General features: G+C 42.0%; 1 protein-coding gene across 1 annotated transcript in view; it reads left to right on the top strand.

The window, feature by feature from the left end:
• NELL1 (neural EGFL like 1) overlaps positions 1–26,096 on the top strand; it is a 989,599-nt gene that overhangs the window by 739,681 nt on the left and 223,822 nt on the right. The window contains exon 15 of the mRNA XM_075547696.1: positions 15,033–15,128. Coding sequence (XP_075403811.1) covers positions 15,033–15,128 — 96 coding nt within the window. The remainder of the gene's footprint in view (positions 1–15,032; positions 15,129–26,096) is intronic.

Genomic DNA, 26,096 nt, shown 5'->3' with positions numbered 1-26,096 from the left:
GAAGAGGAATTCCATGACCATCAAGAGAGATGAGCCACCAGGACAGTGTGTGTAAACTCTCTGCCTGAAGTAACAGAAGCACCAGAGATGGCAGCACCAAGACTATGAGACAGCAGAGGAGCTGTGTTGAAATCTTGAGGCAGGGGCCAAAGGACCGGAGAAAGACACATCTGCCGGCATAGCTGAGATGTGCTGTAGACTAAATAATTGTATCCTTAATATATTGTACTCTGTTTACTTACCCACTCACAGCTGTCCAGTTGAAGCCCATGTCAAACAATGGCTTATCTTATCAGTCTGCTGCATGTGACTTCTTAAAAGTGTTGAAAAGCCAGGATATCACTTTGAGCGCTACATGTTTCTGACCCAAGCCACGGTCGTTTTAGTTGCCTCACATTCAGGTGACGAGGGCAGACTGAGGAAGAATTCATGCATTTGAAGTATGGTGCTGGTGAAGCTTATTAAATGTTCCATGGCCTTTCCTGGTGCTGTCGTAGTTACACGTTGGGCTACTCATCACAGGATGAGCGTTCAAAACCATCAGCCACTCTGCGGGAGAAAGATGAGGCCTTCCATTCCTCTGAAGATTTCCAGTCTCAGAAACCCCCAGGGGCCGCTCTCTCCAGTGCTGTGTGTCGGAATTGACTCAGTGCCGTGATGGAGAGAGCTGGACTGCCAAAGAATAAACCAGTGTTTCTTGAGTGCCATAGAGCCAGAAGACTCCTTAGAAGTAAGGATGAAGACTTTGTCTCACACGCTTTGACAGGGGATCAGAAGGCCAGTCCCTGGGAAAGGGTTCCCATGTTTGGTAACGTAGAAGGGCAGTGAACAAAGGGAGACCCTAGACAAGATGGATTGACAGAGCAGTTGCTTTCACGGGGTCCCGCATTACAGCTGTGATGATAGGACCAGGCAGTGTTGGGTTGCTAGGAGTCACAGCTGACCTGATGGCACCTAATAACAACAGCAATCGTGATTTTTTTCTATGAGTTCTGTGTTTGCCTTGTCACGGGTTCTTGAACCAAGTCGAGAAGTCAGTATATTGCAGTGGGAGACGGGGTGTCAAGCTAGGATAAAGGAAGGTGGAGGGTGGAAGCATGGCCACCCTCTGCCTGAGAGTCATCCTTGGGCAGATGGGAATGTGAATTTCCCTCATCCCTTGTGTTGCTGGAAGGGGTAAGATTTGCCCCATGCCACACTCTTACTGACCTGCGCCCTTGCAGTGTGTGAACATGCTCGGTGTAATCTCACCAATTGTTCCCTCCGTTTTCCAGGAATGAGTATCAATCTGATAGCAACTTACTTGCTTTCTTGGTTTGGGTGGACTTTTTGATTATCAGGAAAGGATTTCCATGACCACACTCATTGTGAAATAATTTATCTTCTAACACTTCTTGTACCTCCTTTGTCCTCCTTTAATTTTTTCCATAGGACTGGGCTTCCGTATTGTTATTTGCTTGTCTGTTCTGTCTTCACCCAAAGATGAGCTTCATAAGGTTGGAGGCACTATCTGCTGATCATTGGTAAATGCCGGGAAGAGAACCTAGTATGGCGTAAGATTTCTAAACCGTGTTTGAAAGCACGTTTAAACAATACATAGAACTTTGGTGGTTGATAAGGAGAAGGAAATGTCAGCTTTATAATAAAGGTTTGATCATTAAAAACATACATTTAAAATATGCTATTACAGACAACAGATTGACAAGTCTGCTTTGGATTCTGACATCAGCCTTCCATTATTTTTCACTTCGTATGTATGTGTTTGTTTGCAATTATGCACAATCAGATGACCAAAAATAAGAATGGCTCTTACTGTGGCTTTAGTAAGAGGCATATTATTCAGTAATGAAGTTTGATCAGTATGGCTCATGTCTGTGGGGTATTTATCCCATATAGGCTATTTTATGCTGTCATGTGTGTTTCTTCCCTGAGCTTCCTTCTCCCTCCTTCCGAGTCTCTCCTGAATGAGGGAAGACTGGGGTGTGTGAAGTCCATGTACTAGAGATTGGTTTCTTCAGGAATCCTTACTTCTCTCCGGTATTCTCTGCACATGTCCACTTGGGGCCGGGAAATGAGGCATGTTTTGCCATTTAGTTGTTGTTGGGAATCATAGTGCAGTGATCGAATTCAATGTGTTCTGCGCACTGTGGATCTGAGAGAGGCATTTGGAAGACCTCTCTACGAGAGGATGCCCTTCTAGCCGAGAGGGAGTCTGCTGGAAACAGCTCTCTACATGGGCAAAACCATGTTTGTCATGAGCGCACCTTACAGCGCCCTCAGGAAAGAGTCAGTCAAGCATGTGGCTAATCCCTCCGTGCCTATAATCTTGTAGGCTAAAGATAGAGATACAGTTAAAAGCTCGAGTGTTTGGAAAATTGTACCAGGAGGAGCAAGGCTCTCACACCTGGTGACACTGAGCAGAGGCAAGGAAGGAAGACATGTGGGGAGAGAGGCGAAGCCGCAGGCACGAGGCTGCTTGCTTTTCTCTTTCCTGTTGTTTTCTCTTGAAGAATAGGTTCCGGTATCTTCATCTCTCAAGCAGGGAAACTGAGGCTCAAAGCGCTGGAGAAACTTGCTGCAGGTCACACAGCTTATGATTAAATCCAGGTTTATCTGACCTCACGGGCTGTTCTCTTTGAACTCTACCCTGCTGCCCATATAAATTAGAAATCTATTTTGAGGGATTTGAGCCTAAACCTTTCAAAACTAACATTAGCACAAAAATGAGGGCAGCCCATGTTGTAGATGAGCTATAGCCAAACATCTAGAAAGACAGATAACCAGGCAGTGGTGAAGGCTCGCGGCCCAGCGGGTACGCGCAGCATGAAAGCGGCCATTAATCAGGCAAGGCTCACTCACAAGGACCCTGGGCTTCGACTTTGTAGGCAGCTAAAGCAAGGTCAAATATATGCGCTCAGAATCCTCCCTCCAGCAAAGCTCTGTGGATAGTTTAAAATTATTTTTGCATCCTGCAAAATGATAATTAATAGTTCAAATTCTAGTTGTCTTGCTTGGGACCTTCCACTATAGAGTTGAAAAATAACATACCTTTCAACTAAATGTAAATGGTAGCCTGGCAGCTCTGAGGTAGGGTATCATTTACCAATAGTCCCCAATGTTAATAGATCTTTGCCCAGGATGGTTTTCCCTACAGTGCCTGTGTGTGTACGACTGACGACGAGGACAACTACTAACACTGACAATAATATCACCAGTAACAATTTATATTTTCTAAGCCGGTGGGCAGGAGCCCTGGTGGTGTGGTGGGTTGCGCACTGTGCTGCAAATCACAAGGCCAGCAGTTCAAACCCACTAACTGCTTCCCAGAAGAAAGATGAGGCTTTGTACTTCCATACAGCACTACAGTCTCAGAAATCCCCAGGGGAAGTGGTACTTGGCCTGTAGGGCTGCTTTGAGTCGGAATCAACTCCACGGGCAGGAAATTGGAAGGCTATGGGAATACGCTCATGAACTGCAGTATCATCTACCCCTCATGACCACGTGAGGAATATTCTTTTCCTATTTCTCCGTTAAAAAAGAAAAAAAAGAGGCTTCCAGAGATTTCTAGGTGTGCTCCAGTGACACAGCTAGAAAACAACAGGAATTCGCTTTGCGCCCGACTCTCTATACCCCGGAGCGCATCATCTGGACATTGTCAGTGTGCTCGGTCTTTCTCGGGGCGGAGGGGGGGGGTGTTGTTGAGGGGTAGGGTGGTATTTGTGACAGTATCTCAGCAGTCAAGCCCAGCAGGGCCACATCCTGCCTCCTGAACTGGTCCCCTCCGCTCCCCATCCAAGCAGTCCTCTCTGTCTGCCCATTGACACACTGACGATACTGTCAGAAAATGCCCATTAGCCTCGATGCAGAGTACGCTTAAAACCAAAGCACACGTGCTTTGCCGATCTGAGGCATCGTTAGGGTCTCACGATGGAGGTGAATCGGAAAAGCTCTCTTAAGAACGCAGGGGCACCCAAGGCACCAGCTACCATCGTGGCACGGGGATTCACAGCTCATTCGGGCTTCACCATCTCAGGCCATGTGGTGACATAAAATCTCAGCATGCTTTTACCCAGCAGAGCTTGCTGGAGTTTATTTCCTTAAATTTCTCTAGACGATGACCTCCGGGGGTAATAATGTGTTGGCTCCAAAGCAGCAGCGTGGCAGGAGGCTCGGTGACCTCCCTGCGCAGGGCTTTTTCCTCAACTGCTTTTCGCAGCGCCTTTCCGCGCTTCCATCGCCGAGCGCTCTTGTAAATGCAGGTCGCCTGGCTGCGAATCGCCTTCAGAGTTTCTGTTGCAAACATTTCATTTGACTTTGCTGCCTTCGTTCTCACAGTCTCGAGCCCTGAATTTACTTTCTGAATTTTGTGTCTTTGACATTTGAGCAGCATTTCTTATGTTCTTCCTGTTTGGGGACCTTGGTGTCTGTCTGTCATCGCTTTCACTTCGTTATCATCCCCAGTACTGACCGAGCCTTCAAATGCTGGCCCGAATGGAATCATGCACCAATGAGAAGGAAGCCGCATGCAAAGAGCTTTAATATTTCAGAAGCACCTGCTGCATGCTAGTAATTAGAGGGAGAGACTGGTGGATTTCAGAAGCACAGCCTTCTTTTTACATCTAAGGCACCCACGGAAATAATGTGTATGCATATAACATGCTTAGCACACATAGGAAAGTAGCACACTGGGGAGTTACATGGTTTGCAAACATATAAGGTGCACACTGTTTCTGTGAAACATAGTAAACGTTTATTGAGTACTTACTATGTGGAGGCATTATCTCATTGTTAGTACCAGACTTTTATAGGTTCTCAGATTGTCCTAGTTGTGTGGATAACTTGTCAAAGTCAGGGAAGAAGGAGGATTGGAACTTGCACCTCCATAAGGAGATCATGCATGGAAGCATTCAATAAGCCTTCGGGATAAAGAATTACCCAGGAATACCACCTGGAAGAAGCAAACGAGCCTGTCTGACCACAAGGTGCAGAAGGGACCAGTTATCAGACATCAAAGAGCTAAAAACCATATCAGTGGGTGCCCACCTCCCTGATACGATCAATGAAGATAAACATGTGCATAAGCAACTGTGGTGAAGAAAGCAGATGGTGCCCAGCTATCAAAAGATATAGCGTCTGCGTCTTAAAGGCTCGAAGATAAACAATTGGCCATATAGCTCAGAAGCAACAAAGCCCATATGGAAAAAACACGCTAGCCTGTATGACCACAAGCTATTGAAGGGATCAGGTATCAGGCATCAAAAAACAAAAATCATATCATTGAAAATGTGAGTCAGTGCAGAGTGGAGACTCAAAGCCAACCGGACACCCCTTGCTGAGGAGTTGTGGGGAGGAGATGAACCAGGCAGGGTGCAGGGTAGCAACGATGAAACATATAACTTTCCTCTAGTTCTTAAATACTTCCTCCCCCCCCCCTACTATCATGATCCCAATTCTACCTTGCAAATCTGGCTAGACCAGAGGATGTGCATTGGTACAGATAGCAACTGGAGGCACAGGGAATACAGGACAGATGACTCCTCCAGGACCAGTGATGAGAGTGGCGATGCCTGGAGGGTGGAGAGAAGTGGGGGAGAAAGGGGGAATTAATTACAGGAATCTACATATAGCCTCCTCCCTGGGGGAGGGACAGCAGAGAAGAGAGCAGGGGGGAGGCATCAGACAGTGTAATATATGACAAAATAATAAGAGTTTATGAATGATGAAGGGTTCACGAGGTAGGGGGTAGTGGGGAGGGAGGGAGAAAATGAACAGCAGATATTAGGGGCTCAAGTAGAAGGCAAATAATTTGAGAATGATGTTGGCAACAAATGTACATATGTTCTTGACACAATGGATGTATGTATGGATTGTAATAAGAATTGTATGAGCCCCAATAAAATGATTTAAAAAAAAAGAATTACCCAGGGACCTGGGTTGTTTGGGGAACATATCAGAAACTGAATTTTCCCACCCCCTATTGGCACTCAGGTCTGAAGCTAATAATTCTCTATCCTAAATTCTTAACAATTCCTTATTGAGTTGTTCTTCCTTTATCCCAAGATTTGAGTCAAATGTTTATCTCAAATATTATGGTATGGTTAGTTTAAGCAGAAGAGTATCTTTCCCTGATGTCATTTTCTCCTATGTAGTGAATTTGTTAGACCAACAAATAGGCATTTAGTAGCATCCAAGTTCAAGATAATGGGGAGGAATGCAGAGACATAAGAATCATGACCTCGGGCGTAAAGCATCTCACAGTCCAGTTAGAGATGAGGTATACATTGAGGAGGAAAACAGCAGTGCACAAGGATGCATTAATTCTATGCCAGCGGTATACAGTCATTCCAATTATCTAGAATAATGGAGAAAACAAGAGTCTTTCTGTAGCTATAGAGAAGGTAACTTTCGTGCCTAAAGTAGCTATTGTGTCGGAGAAGCAGAGGGCCAGTGAAAAGGTGAAGGGTGTGGGGTGCACCCTTCCCTGCCTGTATTGCCCCATTTTCTTCTAATATTTTGCTTCCAAGTGTGTCGTGAGTTACAAATACATTTATTTTCTTCTATTCTGTATCTTGGACAGCCCTGATAGCACAGTGGATAAAGTGTTGGGTTGCGAATCACTAAGTCATCAATTTCCAGTCACCCGCCAGTGCACTCTCTACTCCCCTAAGGATTTCATCCCAGAAATCCAAAAGGGGCCGTTCTGCTCTGTCCTAGGGGGTCATTATGAGTCAGAATCGACTCATTGGCAGTAACTTGGGTTCTGTCTTTTTTTTAGTGTGGAGATCCAGTACCTTTCTGCAGAATGAAATCTGACTTGAAATGGTCTTCTTCCTGCTCTTTGGCACCTAGCAAAAAACTGAGGCCAATTCAAAAGCCCGGGCCAGTCCATCGAGCATAAGTCATCCTTCTTTGCTCCGTGTTCGCTCCGATGTGTGTTCCTCCTGCAATGAAAGTCTCTATCACAGTCTCTGGTGCTTGGCTTGATGTGTGCTGTCCTCGGCTACTCCACCGTGCACTTCTTGAGGGTTGGACTGACTTCCATGGCTAGCTTTAGACTTACCAGCCAGCACCTTGTCATCACACAGTCTTGAGTAGGGCCGTGAAAGGGAGAGCTTAATGATGTGGTTAATGCTCTGGGCTCCAAACCCAGGAGGCCACTTAGTAGCCATGGACCTTTGGTATTTTACTTAACCATTGTCAGCCAGTTTCCTCATGTGACCATGGGTATGCGCTGACTAATGCAAAGTATTGCTACAAGAATAGGATGGGATTGGGTTTATAAGACACTCACTAGAGGGCCTGACCCTGGATAGGTTTTGAAAAAGGGAATGTGCCGTTAGTGTTATGTTTGTTTACTCTTAATATAGTTATCCTTTAAAAGAGATATGGAGAAGACTATTGTAACTAGTAATACAAACATATGCAGTAAGACAATTTGGGAGTTGGTGATAAATATTACAATTGCACAATAGACGTTACACCTGACAACATGATGAAAAGCTATCAGTGGCTGGCAACAGGATGTTGATATTCTGTACCAAACTGCCCATTGGTGGATTTGAGCCTTTGCCTTTTCTTTATATTTTAAACTTCCTTAACCACTGTAAACCAGCTTCTTCGTCTGCCTGTGATTATGGGCTGAGGAATGTGACACATTGCTCAAAGCATAGAATTGAATAAGACAAAGAATAAGGCTCAGTGATCCAGGATCCTAGGGAGGAGGACATCGTCCAGGAAATGGGGGAAACTCATACTTCCAGAGGAAGTATCCCAAACAGGAAGTGCAGACTAGCATAGAGTTGAACTGAGTGTGCCCAGATTTTAGTGATTCTCTCCCCATCTTTGGATTTTAGATGCAGAGCTTAATGAACGGTAAGGGCTGTTTCACAACACCCTGTCATCATTGGCCCTAGATGGCCACCTTTTATTTGTTTAGATGTTCTGGTAGTTTGTTTTAATCATGTAAATCCTGCCTACTTACTCCAAATAAAAGCCAGAAGTACAACAATAACCTACATCTGATCATATTGCACTTCCTTGGCATCCTCCCTCTTTTCGCACCTGAGGGAAGGTCTTATCTTGACTGATTTTTATCCTGGAATTTATAGCAAAATTGGTCTCTCACCTCCCCAGTTGGACATGAGAAAGAGGACAGAGGGAAGCCAGAGAAGGCCTTCAGGATGATCCTCTCTCCAGGAAACCAGAGAGGAAGGGTTTCCTTCTGACAGCTGGTGCTAAAATTTATGTCTCCTCATTTTCACAGAAATCCACAGTGTCCTCAGGAACTAAATATGTGCCAGTAAAACTTTAAGAAAAGCATGGGAAATGTTAAAAATGTGAAGGGTTATTACTTTTTATTACTGTAAACTGTTCTTGTCATCGTGCGCCCATGGTAATGAGGTCGGGCACTTGTAAGCCTGGCATCTGCGAAAACACCTTCTCATTTGTGTTTCATAAGGCCAAGTTGCATTTCATATGCTCAGAGCTTTTCCAGGTAAGACAGAAATAAACAAACAAACCAAAATGTCTTCTTGTGGATCAGTTTTCCATCGGCCTTTGAGTATTGTGATTTTATTTTCTTGTACAATAAAATGCGTCCTTTCAAATATAGACTCCTAGAATCCTACCTTTTTAGAGTTGATCCAATCCAACATCTCCTCCAGGGCAGTAAGTTAATAGCAACGGTGCTACAATAACAGCTTCAGGTTTGGAAATCTCATTTGTAGAGCCACAATCCATTTAGGCCAAAGTTTTCAGCATGGAAAGTGGCCGACAACACATTCAATAACTTACCTACAGTTCCTGAGCTTCTCTGAGAGTGCATGGGAGTTTGGATTCCAAGCTCCAAGGCAAGCCACAGGATTCCCCTAGGGTCACCAGGATCAAGGACAGACCGATAATGAGCCCTCTCCAAAGGAAAAGCTCCACGGCAGAGAGGTTTTCTCTGCTTCATTTCTTTCGGCATTGAAATCATCTGGAGCTAAAATTGGCTCATAATGGGTGCTCAATAAATATTTGAGGAATGAATGGATAATGTTTTTCTAAGTGGAAAATCGGACTCCTGGTCCTAAATAACAGCAGTCACATGACATTCCTGAGCACACTTTGCTCTGTCCTGGCTGCTTGACTTTCATCACTGAACCATCACAATATGGGCATGATCGCTACTACTTTGCTGATGAAACTGTTGAGACTCAGAAAGGAGGAATAATTCATGATAGGTCACAAAGCTAATACATAGAGGACAAGGAGTCGGACCCTCTAGTTTCTACCATCATAAGCCCGGTGGAGAAGTTATTGTTGACCTGACTTCTTGTCTCGTAGTAACACCGTGCACGTCAGACCAAAGCACTGTCCCTGCTGTATTCACAGTCATTGTGCTGTTTAAGCCCACTGGTACCTTCTTGCGGAGCCTTTTAATTGATTCTCTACTTTGTTAATCATGAAAATCTCCTCCGAGGACTTGTCCCTTTTGGTAACATGTCCAAAGTGTCTTGGGCAGAGTCTCAGCCTGCTCAGTTTTAAGGAGCGTTCTTAGCTGTACTGTGTCCAAAGCAAATTTGGTTTTCTGCCCATCATGAAGTAGTCTATGTTCTTCACCAGCACTGTCATTCAAAGGCATGGCAAATTCCCCAGTCTTCCGTATTCATTGGCCAGGTTTTGCATGCCTGTGAGGCAGTTTGAAGCACCACACCTCTGTCAAGCACACCTTCCTCTTCCAAGTGACATCGTTGCATTTGAACCCTGAAAGGAGGTGTTTTGTATCAGATTCCCCGGTGCTGCATGTGTTTTGATGTGCTGATTGCGGCTTCCATGGGCATTGATTACAGATCCGTGACAGCTTCACTTCATTCTCCGTTTAGTGTGATGCCGCTTATTGTACCAGTTGGCAGGAGTTTTGATTTCTCTGGGTTCCGGTGTAACCCCGAGGGAAGTGTGTAGTGCATGATCAGTAAGGATATCAATCCCTTTCCATTCTCAGCCAGTGAGTTTGTGTCACCTACAAACCACAGGTTGTAAGGGGCCCTTCTCCAATCTTGATGCCGCATTCTTCTTCATATACTCCAACATCTCAGATTATTTTGAGAAAGGTTGAAAAAGGATAGTTAAAGGATACAACCCTGACATGCACCTTTTCTGACTTTATCCTGCATCCCCTCGGGCTGTTCAAACACTTGCTTCCTAGTCTGTGTCCTGGTTCTGCCCGGGCACAGCTTAGTGCTCTGGAATTCCCATGCCTTTCAACGTTACCTATAATTTGTTATGACCTAATAGTAGGATACATTTCTCTAGTCAATGAAATATAAGTGAGCATCTTTTTTGTGTATTCCTGTGTAATCTATCTGTTAAGATCTACCCCAGATTCATTCTATTAAAACTACCATGTACTTATATTTCATATAATATGACTAAATTCAGGCAGAAATGAATATTAGGATATGCATCCTTTAAAAGTGCTCCGCACCCACTTTATTTAGTGTAGTTTATGCAGATTTTTTTCTTGTAAAGCTTAGTCAGTTCAACTAGCACTTGTTTCACTATTTTTAAAAAGAACTGAAACCACCCATGTGAGTAAACTAACTGCCATTGAGTTGACTCTGACTCACAGCGATGCTCTAGGACAGCCTTGAACTGCCCGTTTTATGGGAGCAGACAGCCTCATTTTTCTCCCTGCGAGCAGCTGATGGACTTGAACTGCCTCTAACAGTTAACAGTTTAGCACTTAACCCATTTTGACACCAGAGTTCCTACACAGGTTGTCAATAAACCTACATTGACATATTAAGAAAAGATATAAGTGTTAGAAGCCAAATGGGGTCTCTGCTTGAATCTTTGCGTCACTACTTACAGCCTGCATAGCCTTTGACTAGGCACTTGATTGCTGAGCAGAGCACCTCCAGGCTAAAAATGGAGACAGTAACACCTACTACAAACTGCAACGATGAAGTTTGCAGTGAAGGTACTACTCCTATGAGTAGCTGACTCCACAGTAGCTATCACAAAGTATAACAAAGTCTGAAAATCAGCACTATCAGGATGGGTTTCTATTGTCGATGTATTGAGCTACTTACTCCTGGTCCATGCTTTGCAAGCTTAACTATAGTCTAATCAATTTGTTTTCTGTAGCAGAGTACTTCCATAGCACAACAATGTGTCAAACACTGGTTTTGGTCCCTTGAAAATACGGACTTATTTGCTCCTTCTGAACATTCTATCATAGACATCTGCACAGCCTCTGAACATCATGAAGAGCTCATGCTTGTCTCCCAATACTTGTTGGTGTTCAAGGGTTGAATATTAAGGACACGCGCCTACAAGGACTGAGCGCAGCTTCTCCAAACCAAGTCGTCAGCCACTCGCTCTTCCACCTGTGTGACAAAGGAAACCCACACTGACCTTCGCTTTCCAGTCCCCTCCAGTCTTTTGGTGTCACTGGAAACTAACTTTCTCTCTCTCTCTCTCTCTCTCTCTCTCTCTCTCTCTCTCTCTCTCTCTCTCTCTCTCTCATCATCAGCTTCCCATCTGTGATGGTTAGCCTTCACAACACTTGTCTTCTATGATGAACTTTGATTCAGAGCTTCCTTTGAAATAACTTACTTGAAATGTCATTTACCAAAACTAACTAAATGTGATCTTGTGGGCAAGAGCTCTTATATAGATTTGCATATATATATATATATATATATATATATATATATATATATATATATACATGTGTGTCTTGTGTTGAACCTATTAGAATAGACAAGGTCCAAACCTTCCTTATATAGGATGGAGGGTCCTAAGATGCTGAAAGCAGAAAAGAGTCTTCAAATTCCAAGATACTTCATAGTGATGTGGCAGAGGCAAAGGAGCTTACAATTAATTGCTGAAGCTTCAGAATGTAAAATCACTCATGGGATATGAAATTATGTGGGAAATGATAATATTGTGAGAATGTCTATCAACTTGAACTAGGGTTCAGCTACCTAAACATTATGTCATTAGAACCATCCTTATTGATATGGTGTCAACAAAATACAACCATGACATTTTTCTAAGATGACATTTTCTTACTATAATTGAAAATGAATACATTTGCTCACCTTGCTCTCAGGTGAATGAAAGAAATATCCTGGGTTTACAGTTTGTGATCATCTTTGTTAATGATGAATTTTACAGGTTCAATAAACTAAATTATTTGTTACCTAACAAGAGTTGAGAACAAATCATTCTAGGTGAGATGTTGGAGAATTGTTAAAGCCAGGTTTTTCTATCCTAAAAGCCAGTTTTTGAATATATATACCTCTTAAATATCAGAGCCCTGGTGGTGCATTGGTTACACATTGGGCTTTGATCTAGATGGTTGGCAGTTTGAAATCACCAGCAGCTCTGCAGGGAAAAAACTGGGCTTTCATCTCTTGTAAGCAGTTAACAGTCTTGGGAACACACAAGGGGTCACCATGAGTTAGCATTGACTCGATGGCACTGAATTTGGTGTATGTATGTGTGTGTATATATATATATATATATATATATATATGCACATACATATATGTATATACACACATATATATTCAACTAATACAATGGTGCAAAAAATTAGTCATGTTCCTTATCCCTCTAGCTCTTACTGCCCGGTGGAGGAAACAATAGATATTAATCAGCTATATACAAATGTATCTTCAGCATTGCGAAGAGGAGACATATGGAATTGTGCTGTGAGTGTATGATAAAAACAACAGAAATGAAGCTGGAGATCACAGGATAGAATTTTTCAAGAACATAGACTTCTTTATCCCAAATACCTTTCAACAACACCAACTGGGGTTATACGGATGGACTTCTCCCAGTGAAATACACAGAAATCAATAGAATACCTCTGGGGAAGAAACTAGAGAGAAGGCCTTTATCTATGACAGGCAGATGGCACATTGGTATTTTCTGAAATTGAAGGAACTTCAAGTACTTGCCGAGGAAGATCAAGGATTACAACCTTCAGCATGAATTACAATTCAGTCTAAAGAAAGCAGAAGTCCTCATGACTAGGCCAACAAGATTGACATTGTCAAGGATTTCGCTTTGGCTTGGATCCACAACCAGTGCTCATGGGAGCAGCAGTTAAGTGATAAAGCAGATAAAGATGCATTGCATTGGCTAAATCTGTGCAAGATCACTGTAAAGTACTGAAAACCAAGCTGTTACTTTGAGGCCTAAGCTGTGGTATTTCCCATGTCCTGGTACTTTCACGTGTCTCATATGCATGTGGAAATTGGGCACTGAACAGGGAAGACCAAAAAAGAATCGATGCATTTGAAGTTTGGTGCCAGTGAAGAATATTAACATTACTACGGACTTCAAAACAAAAACAAATCTGTCCTGGAAGAAGTACAAGCAGGCATGCTCCTTAGAGACAAACATGGTAAGACTTTGTCTAACGTATTTGGGATATGTTGTCAGAAGAGACCAGTCCCTGGAAAAAGACATAGTGTTTGGTAAAATAGAGGAGAAGAAAAAGAGGAAGCCCCACAACACGATGGATTGACAGAGTGGGTACCACAATGGGCCCAAACATAAGAACAATGGTGAGGATCGTACAGGACCAGGAGACGCTGCCTTCTTTGGTACATAGGACAACATGTTGTGCTGAGTCTAAACCAATGTAACAGCACTTGTCAACAACAAACTTACCTGTCAGGGAGAGTCAAATAGCACTAGAGAAGGTTTTGGAAAAACTTGTGCACGGCTTATCAAAAGACTCAACAAAGAATATACCCAATGAAGCCACCATTCCCATATTGTGGTATTTTTCCCTAAAAGAATAATTAAGGATGTGCTTTTTTGTTTTCTCTCCAGTGTTTAAGACAGGGCATTATGTTTCAGCAAAATATTGGAAACATCTTAAAGATGCAAAGTAAGGGATTAGCTAAACTTAAGACTTCACAAATTTCGTGGTCTAACAGCCTTTAAAAATAATTTAAACATATTTTAATTACATGGAAAATAAAGGGCAATAGAATAGCTTATACTATAATATTTTAAAAAATCATTTTATTGGGGCTCATAAAACTTATCACAATCCATTCATCCATACATCCATATATCCATTGTGTCAAGCGCATTTGTACATTTGTTGCCATCATCATTCCCAAAGCTTTTTCTTTCTACTTGAGTTTTGGTATCAATTCCTCGTTGTTCACTTTCCTCCCCCACCCTCACTCATGCCCTGAAATTTATAAATTTTATTATTTTTTCATGTGTTACACTGTCTGATATTTCCCTTCACTCACTTTTCTGTTGTCTGGCCCCCAGGGAAGAGGTTATATGTAGATCATTGTGATTGATTACCCCTTTCTCACCCTACCTTCTCCTTCCCCTCCTGGTATCACTACTCTCATTATTGGTTCTGAGGGGTTTATCTGTCCTGGATTCTCTGTTTCTAGCTCTTATCTGAACATCCTCTGGTCTAGCCGGATATCTAAGGTATAATTGGGATCATGATAGTGGGGAGAAGGAAGTATTTAGGAACTAGAGGAAAGTTGTATGTTTCATCATTGCTACACTGCACCCTAACTGGCTGGCCTCCTCCCCGTGACCCTTCTGTAAGGGGATGTCCAGTTGTCTACAGATGGACTTTGGGTATCCACTCTGCACACCCCCTCATTCACAATGATTACTATAGTATTTTTTTAAAGCTTTTGCTTCAGCCTAGCCATACCCTTTCTAGGTCTTTGATTTATCCTATTTGATTTCAAATATATTAATAACAATAATAATGACAGTAATAGCTACTAATATTCGCCAGCATTTAGCATATGCCAGGCCCTCAGCTAACCATTTCTCATCCATTATTTCAATTAATCTCATATAAGCCTGTAAAATAGGTATTACTCAATCAGTTCATTTCTGTGTAGTAGACATTCCGGAGCATGTCACCAGAGGTCCAGATCCTTTATGCAATAAACAAGAAGGGCATGATACGCCTGATATTTACCAGAAGTTTCCTTGTTAACATTTAATCTAAGAAAAATCCTCCTTTCTTTTTGTGACAGCGTTCTGCGAGGAGGGCTGCAGATATGGGGGAACATGCGTGGCTCCCAACACATGTGTCTGCCCGTCTGGATTCACAGGAAGCCACTGCGAGAAAGGTAATGACCAGAAGTCACATGGCAACAACATGGTGTGTTGGGGTTTGGGTAAAGCCAACCAGAGGGACAGAGAGAGAGTCAGAGAGGGCGGAAGTAAAGAACTGCCAGTTGGCTCGATACATTGTCTTTTGATGGGGGATACTGCTCTGTGAAAGTGGACACCTTTTGATTACTGCTTAATAGGTAGCCTCTCTCGGAAAGCAGAGCTTCATTTTCCCTCCATCCAACGTGTCTGATTTAGCAAGGTCAAGTCTTTTCTCTGGTGCGGTTTGCAGTGTGTGCTTCCGTGCTAATTAGAGATAGAGCCTGATGAACTGACCTGCCCCACTTATCATCTATTGGGCAAGATCACACGCGGCTGTTGGAGTTATAACAATCTGCTGCGTCAACGGAATCCAAATTAGCAGCTCAAGCTCCTTGTGTGAAAGTGCACTAAATAACTCCAGCAGCAGGCTTATGGGAGTGCTTGGGATTTTATTCGAATATTGGTTTGTTGGGAACATTATCATTCGTGGGCTTGATAATATAAGCCAATTAGTATTGGTAGGGTTTCATTATGTACATGTTTCTATTTGTAATGAATGTAATATTTACACTTGGTGTTATTTGCTGAAATTAAGTTCTCTTCTTTGGGAAGTTTTTTCTACCTGTGTGCAAATGAAGTTTGATATCCCTTGACAACGTATGCATTCAGATGAGCGCGCGGTGTGTGCCGTGTGAAAGCATACTTGCCTCAGTTTCTTTTCTCCTGGAATTTATTAGGTGACAAGTAATACCTTGTGGTTTCCTGAATATGGGTTATTACACTTAACATTTCTAGTGTCACAGAGAATAATGGACATGGAAATTCTCATCATCGTCTCTGTTATTCAGTGAGAGGCAAAGGCATCTCCCTCTGTTGCCCAAACCCCAGACAAAGCACTGTTTTCTCTTCTTTCCTGCTCACAGTTTTCTTAACCTAGGCAATAAATTGAAAAGCTAGCCAATTTAATTATGCACCATCCTGTTACATTGTCCTTCGAATATGTATAAATGAGCGTAATACCTTTAAAAACATATCAGAACTCAATGACGTGATTCTAGAAGTAATTCGATAAGTGCTATTTGCTCCATTGTTTCCATGTTTTCATGATGCTATCAACAAAACGGATCATATTTATTATAGAGTAATTAGTTGGTTTGTGCTTAAATATGATGCATGGAAGTGCCAAGGACTGCCTCTGAGCAGCACGGGAAAATTACCACATGGAGCTGAAGTATTCTCGCCCAAAGGAAGGGAGCTTGATGTTAGCTCACCACACAGGCCCTGATTGCAGTGCATTTGATTTTAATTAGGTTTTCTAACATGAAAAACTATCTCAAGGATTCTCATTACTTCCTCTAGAACTGCTCTGGCTCCCTGAAATGAATTCATGGGATTAATGGGGAGAGAATGGCGCCGGTGATAATGTTGATGATGGACACTGCGAGTAATGATAGCCCATTTATTATGTATTGATTATGTGTCAGGCTTTTAAACTTGAGGAAGAAAGAGATAGATATCATTCCCATTTTATAGAGGGCAAAACTATAAAGCTTAGCATGTTTCAATAGCTGCTGCAGTGTCCCCGAGCCAATAGTGTTAGGACCGAGAATAGAATTCCAAATTGCATTCCTCAAGGCCGGCCCTATCAACACGTGCATGTGTTTCTCAAAGGACATGGGATTTCTGTTAGAATACAGATTTCTGGGCCTCAGACTTTGTGCATCTGAATGTCTAGGGATAGGGCCACAAATGTGCACTTTCAAGAGGCATATTGGGTTATTGTGAAATTTAACCACCGCCTCAAGTCTTAAATTCAAGGCAACTAGGATGGGTGATTGGTGGGGGTGTGGGGGTGAGAGGTGATTGAACTTTGCTATGATTTCTGATGGCTTGGTCACTTGTTCTTTGTCTTTTTTCTCCCTGTTCATTCTGTTGTTTGAATCAATAATTATTTGTAGCCTATTTTAAGGGCCAGGGAAATTAGGAGCAAATGAGAACCAGAAACAAAGGTACAACAGATATGCCGACCATGATCTCCAACATAAATATTTAAGTTGCGATTAAGAATTGCATATATCTGACCTTTTGCACAGTTATTGAAAGTAAACAAAACAGACAAAAAGATTTTCCTACATGTAATGTTATCCCCCTATCTGTAATAGAGTCATTTTCTATTAGACATTACTCTAAATGGGTGAGGCTTATCACGCAACAGATGGAGTATCTACTTTCTAGCACATCATGTGCAAGGGATCCGGATGCATTATAGGACAGACACTTTGAAAGTCCGCGCTGTATTTGACTGAAGGATATTGTCATGCCAATCATTGGCAATAACAATTAAGTAAGTCTATTTGCTAATAGAAGCTAGATGATTCTAGACTCAGGATGCCAAAGGAAAAATTCAAGTGTATTGTGAATGTCTTTTGGCATAATTAGAATCTTTTATTTGATTTATTTTCATTTCGGTACTAACTAAATGGTACCATTTGAGCTAAATAGAATCCACTTAGGTTTAATCTTAAATATGTTTCATAGTTTCCTTTGTGAATGGTTTTATTCATTGCTTATAATATTCAGCCTTTCAGAATTCAAGTATACTTGGTTAAATCATTTATCAAATAAAACGCCTATCTGAATGTACTGAATTAAAAAATCCCACTTGTATTTGGTATGCAACACAAAAATGAACACTGTTGAATTCATATTGATAAGATTTTATGAAACTTGAGCTTCCCATAACCGCTCTCAAAATTAGCAAACATATTTCTTCCTTAGTTTTTGGACAGCATATGACCTTGATTCTTATCTGACCCTTTAGCCTTTCCCTCTGTGTCATTAGACTTGGGAATCTACTTATTTCCCTCCTATTTCTCTCCAGGACAATGTCGACAGTGACCATGGAGAAGGAACATGGAGAGTTGTTTCTACTTTTCATGGCATTCTCTGCTCAGTCTCACGAGAGAGCTAGAACGATGATATGAAACCACATCAGCCTAATGTCACTCACTGCAGTCAAGTCCATTCCAACGCACAGGGACTCCACAGAACAGGACAGAACTGCCCCTGGGGGTTACTGAGACTGGACACCTCTGTGCAAGGAGAAAGCCCCCTCTTTATCCCCGCCGCCATCATCATGCAAAATTCCCTGCCCTCTCATCCCTTCGGACTCATAGCAACCCTATAGGACAGGGTAGAACTACCGAAGTCTTTTTACTCCTATGTAGCAACTAGTGGTTTTGAACTGCTGACCTTGAAGTTATACCCCAACTCCTAGTCCACTTCACTACCAGAATTCTCTAAAATGCCAAATGCACTGCTATCGACTTGATTCTGACTCATAAGGAACCTGTAGACAGGACAGAACTGTCTCTGTAAATTTACAAGAGTACTTAAAAATTTTTTTTACCCCCTTGACTAAATAAATCACCTTTCCAATGAGTTGTGTAATCACATTCGGTTCTAGTGCTCCCACCCCCGCCCGCCCTCATTGTTGACTAACTCTTTATCAGAGTTCATCGCCTCATCATCTCCAAGGTTTCCAACTGCTGACCTTGAGGTGAGCAGCCCAACATGTCACTCACCATGCCACCAGGGTGCTGCCTTCAAACACCTAATCCCTGCCATCGAGTCCCTTTCGACTTAGAGGGACTCTAAGGGACAGGGCTGGATTGCCTGTGTGAGGTTCCAAGATTGGAGCACCTCATTGGAGTAGAAAAAAGTGTCTTTCTCCCTTAGAGTTTTTGCTGCCAACCTGGTAGTTAGCAGCCCAACTCTTAAGGAGTAAGCCCCAAGGGCTCTTCAAGTGTTACCGTATACACCCGAGTAAAAGCCGACCCGAATATCAGCTGAGGCATCTAATTTTACCACAAAAACTGCATTAAAAATGTGCCACAAAATCAGCTTTTACACGAGTATATATGGTATAGTGTAGCGTCCCACAAAATAACCCAAAGTCCTCTAGAGACTTCACATAGAAACTCAGAGAACCCCACTAAATCCAGACATATGTCATCCACCATGAAACAAGAGAACGTAACCTGTTTATAAGTGAGGGAGATTAAGTTTTCTACTTGATATTAAGTTACAAGTGAGAATAAGTAGAGATTAAAGGAAAGCTCTCAACTATATCAAGTTAAGGATTTCTCAACCTCAGCATGATTGACATCTTGGGCCAGAGATTTCTTTGTTGCAGGGTTGCTCCCGTGCCCTGCAGGATGTTTAACATTAGTCTCTTAATTGTGTCAATAAAAGCACATGTCACCAGGCTTTGCCAGGATTCTCTTGAGAGGTAAAATCGCTTCTAGCTGAGAACTACTGATTTAGACATACTATTCCTTTATATCTTTGACAAATACTAAACTTTGTATTTGCTAAGTAGATAAGAATGATCTCATTCTTCTTTGACAATAAAATAAAGGTTTCCCTAAACCAGTGGTTCTCCACCTGTGGGTTGTGACCCCTTTGGGGATGGAATGACCTTTTCATAGGAATCACCTGATTCATAACAGTAGCAAAATTACAGTGATGAAGTAGTAACAAAAATAGTTTTGTGGTTGGGGGGTCACCACCCCATGAGGAACTGTATGAAAGGGTTGCAGCATGAGGAAGGTAACCCCTAGGGGAAAAGCCAGCATTACTTGAGCATTTTCAGGTGTGCTAAAGTTAGAAAAATCTAATCAGGGGCTGGCTAATATTAATGATACACTTTGTGGGCACACTGTCCTTGTCCTAGGAGCCAGCTTGGTCTTGAGCTGGGCCCGTCCTATGGCCACGTCCTCTCACTGGCTCCACCCCACTTGAGGAGCATGCTACACAGCCCTTGTGTTTTCATGAAGGCATGTCTATATCCATTTATTCTTTTAATAAAAGACTTTCATAAATTTAGTGAGGAAATAAAAATAGATATATATATATATATATATACACATATACATATATATCCTGATAGTATTACACAACTTATATAGATTTTGCTATGAGCAAGAATAAGCAGTTAGCAAATTTTAGTAGTTTAGGTTGGAATATAAACCAAGGTGACTGCAGTATGAGGAGAAGTCGGCATGGGTGGATTATTAAACAGTCATGTAGACATCAGCTATCCAAAACCATTGCCTGGTGACTCAGACTGCATGCGCTCAGCAGGATTAGTCAAGCTACGGGCTAGCTCACAGTCCATTGTATCAGAACTAGGAAAGGATGCTGATATTTGAAGAGTGACAGACCTTGGATTTTTCCCACATTTGCTCAGATGATTTCATAGAACCATTGAATCTTCACAGTCTCCAAGCCTCTCCGAAATATATTAAAGGTGAACTCAAGAATCTTTAGGAAGTTGAATAAATGTCATTTTAGAAAGTTTAATGGGGTTATCTACCTGTATAATTGAGTCTTTTTGGTTTTACTATATTCGTATCTGAATTTTATAGGTTTGTACAGTAAACCTAAATCACCTTAATAAAAGAAGATGCTTTAGAAAGGAAGAGAACACAGTTATATATTAGAAAAAGGAATTATTATTTTTCAGTTCCTGAGGATCCTTGGACTTTTTCTAAAAGGAAAATACTGGTTTCAGGGTGACGTATCCTATTCTCTTCCCAGTAAGTACCTCAGAGAGTTACAGCTATGTAGCTAGAGGACAGTGGTTTTTCCTGTGCATAGATGTGATCCACCCACATAGTAAAATGACAGAATGAGAAACTTCAACATTCTTCTGACTCTAATACACTGCCCATCTTTGAGTGAGCCCTTTCAGCTCGCCCCTCTTTTTGGGTTCTGTCCCTCCCCATCATTTTAGGGGAGGATCCAGAATCCTGCAGACAATGGAGAAGCCTTCTATTCTGCTAACAGAAAATACAGGTGTCGTATGGCAGTTGTCTTTCCTCCAGGGCTATCACTGGAGAGACTCGGGAGAACATCTTAGAGAAGGAAGGTGGAAAAACTGCCTCTTCTAATTCATAGCAGTCAGGAGAGTGATTTAACTTTCCTCAGGTGGCTTGACATGTGGGACATGCTCAGCAAATAGCAGTTTCTGTTATTAATGTTGCAGTTGTTACTGCCCCACTAAGAGGTACCCAGAGATGAACAAGTAAGCCTTCTTTCTTGGTACTTTTTTTTGGGGGGGAAGCATGGAGAATTCCAGATCTTGGGGGTTCTATGAGTTCCCAGGCCAGGTGAACCCTCCTGTAGGGGATGGGTACAGATGTTCTTTTCAAGTCCTGTTAAATCAGATGAGCAGGTGCTTGGGGCTCTCCCTGCGCTGGACAGTTGTAGAAATTAAGGATGGAAGGCACGTACTGGAGAATGGGGCAAGTCCAAACATACTTATGCTGGGAACATTCTTTAAAATACCTGAGAAGCCTTGCTTTTCTTCTATGCCCCTTTCTGCTCCTTACTTTCCTTCCTAGCCAGGCCTTGAAGGATCATAGCACCCTGGTGCCACAGGGACTAGGGTTTCACTCACCAGGTGATCCTTGAGAGGAAGGTGTGACCATCTGCTGCCATGGAGATTTCCCTGCTTAGAAACCCCGTGGGATAAGTCTATTCTGTCCTATAGCGTGACTGTGAGTGGGCACTGACTCAACAGTGCTGACTTTGGGGGCCCAAACTAAACTAAGCTGTAAGGAAGAAAGGGAGATAAAGATCCAATTCATTTCCTCGTGGTTCCAAAATGGAGTTGAAAATGAATTCCCAGAGTCAGTAGAATCTCTTTGAAAATCTTGCCTTTGTCTTTGCAGGATCACCATTTTTGTCAGGGTTCAGACCCATGGGAAATAGTTGATGTCATTTTCATGCCCATCTCATTGATCAAGATAAAGTTCTGGAGTCATTTCCATTAACTATGGGGAATCAGTGGGAGAAAAAGATGGCAGTTTGCTTCCCTGATGATGTACAGTCTTGGGAACCCTGTGGAGCGATTCTACTCTGTCCTATGGAGGCTCAGTGATTTGGAATTAACTCCCTAGCATTGGACATTGAGAACAATGCCTTTTGTTCACCGAGAGGCATTTGGACTAGAAAGTAAAGATTCACCCGGGGTAGTGAAAAGAGCCCTGGACTTAAGGGTAGACACTCGAGAGTCGGCCTAGGTTTGCCCTCATGAGTTAGATATGGTGCCCATCTGTCAGGAGTCCCGGGCTTTCCCTTTGGTACTTTGCTTAGAGGCAGATGGTTTCATACCCACTGGGCAAAGATGAAGATATGTTGCCGTCCACCCAGCCATCTGTGGAGTTGGCGTTCTAAGTCTCATACCCTTTAAATGGTCATGTGCTGCCTGCCAGTCCCCTGATCTCTGCCCAGGGACAACGAAGCCTGATGGGTCTAGAAGTCAGAGTGTGTTCTTCTGTAAGTATTGAGCCAGCATCTCCTACGCAACAATGTGCATTGTTTAATATAGTTCTTTCAACATCATTGTCAAGTTCCTATGGCAACTGAATGAAAACAGTGGCCGTGCAGAGCACAGTCTCTGACATCGTACTCACCAGCTTGGTGTCATTTTGAGATTCAACCATTTACCAAGATTGATGAGAGTGCATTAAACCTAGTGAATGGTTCTAAGTTTCAGTACCCCACTAAAAAAGGGATATCAATATTACCTACCTCCTATGATTAATGTTAGATTTGATGAGTTTGTGTACTTAAATCACTTGGTAGACTGCCTGGCATATGACACTTGTCTAGACATGGTAGCTGTGATTATTTTTACCAGGAGATAAAATTAACACACACACACACTTACTTATCCAAGGACACTGAGCAGGTAAATGGCAGAGACATGCCATATGCCCAAGGGTTCTCCTGAGGAATTCTGTTCCTTCCTCCAGCCTGTCCGGCTTCTCACTCTAATGTTCAAATATAAAATGCTATAATCATAGTATAGTCTCCAACTTACATTTTCCCTGTTTTCATAAAGTTTTATATAATTTAATGTCAAGCTAATGCATATTAAAATATGCAGCAGAATTCTGCTCCGGGAAATATAATGAGTTAATGTGGCCGCTAGAAAAAGTAGTGGCTCTTGGAAGGATTTTTTTTGTTGTGTTTTTCTTTGTTTTGTTTCCCATTTCCCAGAGTTGAAATTGAATATTTAAAACCAAGTTCTGCTTGTATTATGGGTTACATTGCCAGAGATTGCATACACGTGACAGCTCATTGAGGAGGCTCTCCGGCTTGTCCTGCTGCAAATATTTCCTGCACATTTTGTTTTCCACAGTCACGTAAGACACACGTTCTACTCCTGCAACTTGATGTCAATCAATCTCGGTTCTATTCCCGATTCTCCTACTTGTTGATTATGCAACTGAATGCAACCTCAACATCTCTAAGTAAAATGAGAAGAATCATGGCATTTTAAATAATGACTGTATATTGTTTTATATGTAGATATAGAATTATATATCTACATGCATAAAGAATAATGAAATTAAGGATAGCTAAACATCTATGGGACCTTGAGAAGCATGTCAGGACAATTATTTATTTAGTGATGTGGGAGATTTGGTAAGCATGGGTTCTGGAATCACATTGTCCAATTTAAAGGTCTAACTCCATGGTTTTAGAGAAGTCTGCAAATGATTTGTGCTAGTTTCTTTCTATGTAAAATGAGAAAGAAATAAAAGTTGGCCCAATGGGAGGAAATATTTAAAAATTTTCTATGTGAAGAACACTCGAGAAGTGTTGGATATTATGGAATAAAATGGCATTTAAAAATTGAACTTTTAGGCACAGACAGGCATATACTGTCCACAGAAAAGAATGCTAGAAGGAAATTGCTCTCACCATGGCCTGTTATGCCCCCGCATCAGTTTGGCCGTTTCAGAACAACAATAACAAAAAGGCTAGTTTAAGTAATTATTTAAATAGATTAAAACTACATAAAAATTTATTAAATTCCTCTCTCACAGTCCTACCAAATTTGGAAACTGCAGTGAGAAGAGGGAGAGCCCATTTTGTTGTCTCTTTCTTTTGAATCTCATTTTTAACATTGATGATGTGCTGCAGCTGATTACGAAAGAATCCGCCCAGGGTAAGAGTGTTTCATTGGAAAGAGAGAAATCTCATGCTACGGGTCTAGTGACGAGCTTGTACCACTGTGGCCCTATGGAGGGGAGATACCCCCAAGATGTAGCCCCTTGGGTGGGACACGACTCTTTCTGCTTCTTTAATCAGGTCTTTCTTCACTGGAGACTTCCAATGGAAAGTCCCTTGACAGGGGCAAGCCTTTCATATTACTGCCACCAAGAGCCCTGCTTATGTCATTCCTCAGCTCAGGAGGGTTGATCCTGTTGTCCTTATCTGATGAGGATGCCTGACAGCTTTCCATCAGGAAATAGATACTTTTCTCTTACCTTGAGTCTAAGTGCAGCCCTCTCTGAATGTAGCCATCTTCCCTCCTCCCCTCCTGTTCAATGGAATACCTGAATCCAGGTGTTTCTCTGTAGACTTTTGAGTCATGAGTGAAATGATGATGCTATGGCCTGGGCACTGGGCTGCTAACCCAAGGCCATCCGAGCAAACCCGTCAGCCCCTCCAAAGATAGAGATGAGGCTGTCAGCTTCTGTAATGATTTATAACTGTATAAACCCTATGAAGGGTCATTGAGAGCTGGAATCAAGTTGATGTCAGTGAATGTCCCTTATCTGAAGTGTCCTTGAAGTCTCTTTCTCTTGAATGAGTTTACTGGAGAACTTGTTTTCTCTCTTTGCTGAAGAGAGGGGAGCTGGAACTTACAGCGCATCAATAGAAAATTGTTCTCGCTTTTGACTTCATCTACACCCCTTGCTAACTGTTGAGGCTTTCTTGTACAACGGTTAGGATCCCTGGAGGGACAGTGGTTGAATACTATTGGTTGATAATCTGAAACTTGGCTCTTCCATCCTACCACTGGCTCCTCTACAGAAAGACATGGAAGGGTGATGCTGCAAAGACTGTGGCCTTAGAAACTCTAGAGTGTGGTCTCATCCTGTTCTATGACTCAGAATTGATTGGACAGCCTTGAGTTATTACAGAGATTTAAGATGGATAGTCATTATTGTTACTGCAACTGATTTTTACCAACCTTGGAAATGTAAGCAAGCACCTAGCTTTAGTATGTGGGCCTCCTTGGTTTCTCTTGCATGATTTTTTTCTTTGGGGTTCTCTACTGAAACTGTTTTAGGGAAATTTCCATTTAAATATAGATTCTCATCATTAAACATTGCTAAATATTATGAGTGAGTATAGAGAAGGATGCTAAATCCCACATGGCTTAATCTATTCATATTAGAGAGCACTGGATCTAATAACTCCACAATTCCAACCTCATTTAAATTATACTTAAGTGAAATTGTGTCATGTTGATGATTGAAGAGATAAATGGCATTAAAATAATAGTAATTTATTATTATGTGTGTATGTATATAAGTATAAAGGAGCTTTGTCTTCATGCTCTCGCACAAAGTCATGTTTGTAATATGCCATTCATGAAGGGAGACGATCTTTTCAATAGATTGAAATTTCCCATCAAATAAATATGGGCCATTAGGAATAATCTTTTCTAGTTAGCAGGGCATAAAATAATTTCTGACTATTTCGATGATAAGCAGCTCTTGCCACCCCACCAGGCAATCCTACTCTATTGAACTGTGAAAGTCAGGCATTTGGTTCATAGATTCGTTTTTCATCCTATGCCCTGGAAAATGCACACAGCACTCTAACTTGAAGCACAATGGTTAAACAGTAAAGAAATCCAACTTTCTGTGAAAATATGACCAACTGGAGCTCAGAAATTACAAGCTTTCCCTGGTAGCCACCATAAGTCTTTGTATCCAGGAATATGCTCTGCTCTGTAGCTCATGTGGAAAAAGGCTAATTGAAGCCAATAGCCTGACGGAGGAGGGACATAACTCTGGTGATTTGCATCGCTCTCTCCTAATAGAATTCACTGATTAGAAAAAGGTAGTTGC

This window comes from Tenrec ecaudatus, chromosome 4, assembly GCF_050624435.1.
Source record: "Tenrec ecaudatus isolate mTenEca1 chromosome 4, mTenEca1.hap1, whole genome shotgun sequence".
NCBI classification, from domain to species: domain Eukaryota; kingdom Metazoa; phylum Chordata; class Mammalia; order Afrosoricida; family Tenrecidae; genus Tenrec; species Tenrec ecaudatus.
Note: the sequence above shows the minus strand (reverse complement) of the source record. Positions and strands in the feature narration are given on the sequence as shown.